General features: G+C 39.5%; 1 protein-coding gene across 1 annotated transcript; it reads right to left on the reverse strand.

Annotated features, from left to right (window-relative positions):
- On the reverse strand, positions 1–954 carry LOC109843182 (RING-H2 finger protein ATL2-like). Its single transcript, XM_020412113.1, has one exon. The coding sequence runs from the start codon at positions 817–819 to the stop codon at positions 262–264; it is 558 nt and encodes a 185-aa protein (XP_020267702.1). The 5' UTR covers positions 820–954; the 3' UTR covers positions 1–261.

Raw genomic sequence — 3,455 nt, forward strand, 5'->3', positions numbered from 1 at the left:
AACACTAGTGACATACATCCACAATGTAACCACGACTTATAGACTACAAATGAATCCAAGTGAACGCAATTAATTAATCACAGAAAGTCAAAACCTGCATGACATTTTTCCACTCCTAAACAAGTTTAGGACTCCTGAGGCTCCCTCACATGTACCATTCACTAACCAAACCCTCCAAAGTCCAAAGTCTTGGCACCTAATAATGAAATGGGAAAATTACGTTGAGCCCCTCATGAATGCCACAAAATTTGAATTAGCCCCTTACGATACGCTACTCTGTCTCCGCAACTCAATATCCAATCCATCCGCTTGCACTCTTCTCCCTGACCTCTCCCTGCTCATCATCCTCCGCAGCGACGACCCCAACCTCGACACCAACCCCGAATCCCCCATCCCAACCGTAGACCGACACACCGGGCACGTAGTATGCGAATGCAACCACATATCGACGCACTCGACATGGAACAAGTGCTTGCAATTAGGCAACACTCTGACCATCTCCTCTTCTTCCACTGCACTCAGACATATCGGGCACTCATCCTTGCCGTTCCTATGATACGCCAACATCGGCAGTGAGGAAATTACAGACTGATCGAGCCCGATGGGCTGGGGTTCGACGTGATTGGCCTCGCTTGCGACGCGAAAGAGAGTGATGTTGCCCCGACGGAACGTGACGCTGCTGCGACGGAGGATGCAGCGGACGTAGAGGTGGAGGAGGACGAGGAGGACGACGACGAATGCCACGGTCAGGATTGCTGTGGTCAGGATGCGGGTGCTGAGGCTGTAGCTTGCGGGCTGATCTTCTTCTAAGCTGGACATGGTGGTGGCGTGATCCAGTGGTTTGCTATAATTTGTTGGATTTGGTATTGTAAGATGTTTGTTGATGTATTGCTTCGTGATTGAAGGTTAAAAGGTGTGATTTGTTGACTTTATTTGCACCGGGGAGAGAAGTTAGGCGTGGTTGGTCATTTGACTGGTTTTTTTAAGCTTGCGTGTACGCTTTTATGTTGATTGAATATTTTTGACGATTTTTGATTGGCCGAGCTTCAATTTTGATTCACGATTACATAGGCTATATAGTGAACTTGATGGTGCTTGAACTACGAAAGTATTTTTAAAATGTTTCTCTGAGTGCTGACAGATTCAATCCTTAAAGAAATGGTTAACAGTTTTGGGGACCTAAATGGCAGGGCAACATCCTATAATATTATCAAATAAGGGCTCTAGTGAATAAAAAATTATCCGTTTCTCGCTCTTTCATCAGTCAAACGTTGTGGTGTTAGTTACCAACCACATGAGTTCCTTGACATTTGTGGCGATGAGGGTCCTCCTGGTGAGCTCTATCGGTACCTTATAACCACTACCCGCAGCACAGTAGTTCTTTTATTTTCTTTTTGGGGAAATTGCTTGTAGCCCCCAATTTCTTTACAATTATTCTGTCCGCCCCCAAGACTTTTTCAACACTTTCAAAACCCTCAAAAGCAAAGCCTCAATTCTCTGAGCCCCAAAACACAAAATCCAAGAGTTTAAAACATGTGAATACTATAATACTCTATCTTTCTCTTTTTTTTTCATGATGTCACTGTGATGATTTGAAATGTCGCCGTTACAAAGAAAAAGGCTGGAACTTCGCGACTCCCGGTGTACTTTTTTCCTTTTTTAACTTGTAGTTGAATCTGAGTGCTATATTTTTTATTATTTTATATATTGTTGAATTTTTTTTGAAATCGATGACTTAAGATTAAAGTAGAGACTGTAAATTTAAATATTGTTGCTATTTCACTGTAATGAGTTTGTTGTTAAGGTTATGAGTTGGTTGTGAAGGAAGGTTATGTGTTGGTTTTAAAAGTTATGAGTTGGTTGTGAAGTTTATGTTAGGTCTCATATTTATGAGCCTACTGTCTAATCTAGTTTTGATGATTAACAAATAATTCCTAACAATATTTGTCGAGTGTTTATTTACTTGTTAGGTATTCTACACAAAAATTCTCGGTTGGCGGTTGGTTAGAATTAAGCTTAACGACGACATCTTTTGGAGGTTGGAGGAAACCGGAATGAAGGCATTTGCATTTCAAGTCAAAAACACTATTGCACTTCGTCCATTTTACCAAGATCGAGCGTCACGAAGAGATCATTAGCTTGGGTATAGTTTTGTAATCTAGGTTGTATACTTTATGTGTTATACTTAGAGCTCAAATATTACACACATACACGTTTTCAATTTATCATTTTTAAGTTTAACCGTATAAATATGAAACAATAGATATATTTGTTAGACCCTAGAGGGGGGGTGATTAGGGTCTTATGCTAATCTAAACCGATTAAATGCCAATTAAAATTAATTAACAAGTATATTCTTGCAAGATAGATATACAAGAGTTATGTGCAAGAATAAGCAAAATGAACAAAGGTAAATATCCTAGCAATGAGATATACTATGAGATATATGCAAGGATATATGAGCTAACACAAGATGATATATCCTATCAAAGAGATATACAATATGATATATGTATAGGATATGTAAACTAACACAAGGGGTAAACAATCTAAACAAGATAGTGGATGATATAGATAATGAGCTAATGACAATGGCGATATAAGATATGAACATAAATATGAATGAACGCCAAAGCACACTCAAACAAGCAATATGATCACGGAGTTCGGACCTTCCGTCCTACGTCTCCGCTCCCCACTCCCGGGGAGAAATCCACTAACACAATCCGGTTTGGAAGCCGGAACTTCTTCTACACACTCGGTTTTCTAGCTAACCGAAAACTCTACAACTCACACTCTTGCAATCACACTCTACACCCACTAAGTGTTGGACCTAGCCGTGTCTCCCTCAAGTGCTCGGTTACAACCTCTCCCTAGGCACGTCAACCGACGCCACTCCTCTTGGGACGATCCCCGACTCTCACCACACACTCCTCACTCGGTGTACAAGAGTATTACAAAGTGATTTAACAATTAAGCACAATATAGCAAATGATTGTTCTCTCTAACAAGGTGAGAACTCAATTAGGCTCAACTCAATGTCACACTATCCCACAACCCAATTATATAATGTATGCAAATACAATAAGCTCAATAGGTTGTGTGTGAACAAAGAGTATCAATAAAACAATTAAACTAAACTCAATATGAAATCTAGCTTATGAAATTATAATCAAAATAATAAATTGTAAAGCTAGATTGAGTTTAGAAAACTTCTCCAATAAATGAAAAGAGTGAGAGAGATGATTTGAAGCCCAAACACCAAAGATTATCTCCTCAAGCCCTTGTGAAATTATCTTCACAAACCAAACTCTTAAACACTCTTTTAAACAAACACAAAACACCCTTAAACTTGTTTTTAAAACTCACTTGATTAACTTGAAAAGACATCAGCAATGGGGTATTTATACCCACTAGAAATCTCAGCAAAAACCCAAGTCAAAAGACAAAAACAG

This window comes from Asparagus officinalis, chromosome 5 (genome assembly GCF_001876935.1).
Source record: "Asparagus officinalis chromosome 5, Aspof.V1, whole genome shotgun sequence".
NCBI classification, from domain to species: Eukaryota; Viridiplantae; Streptophyta; class Magnoliopsida; order Asparagales; family Asparagaceae; genus Asparagus; species Asparagus officinalis.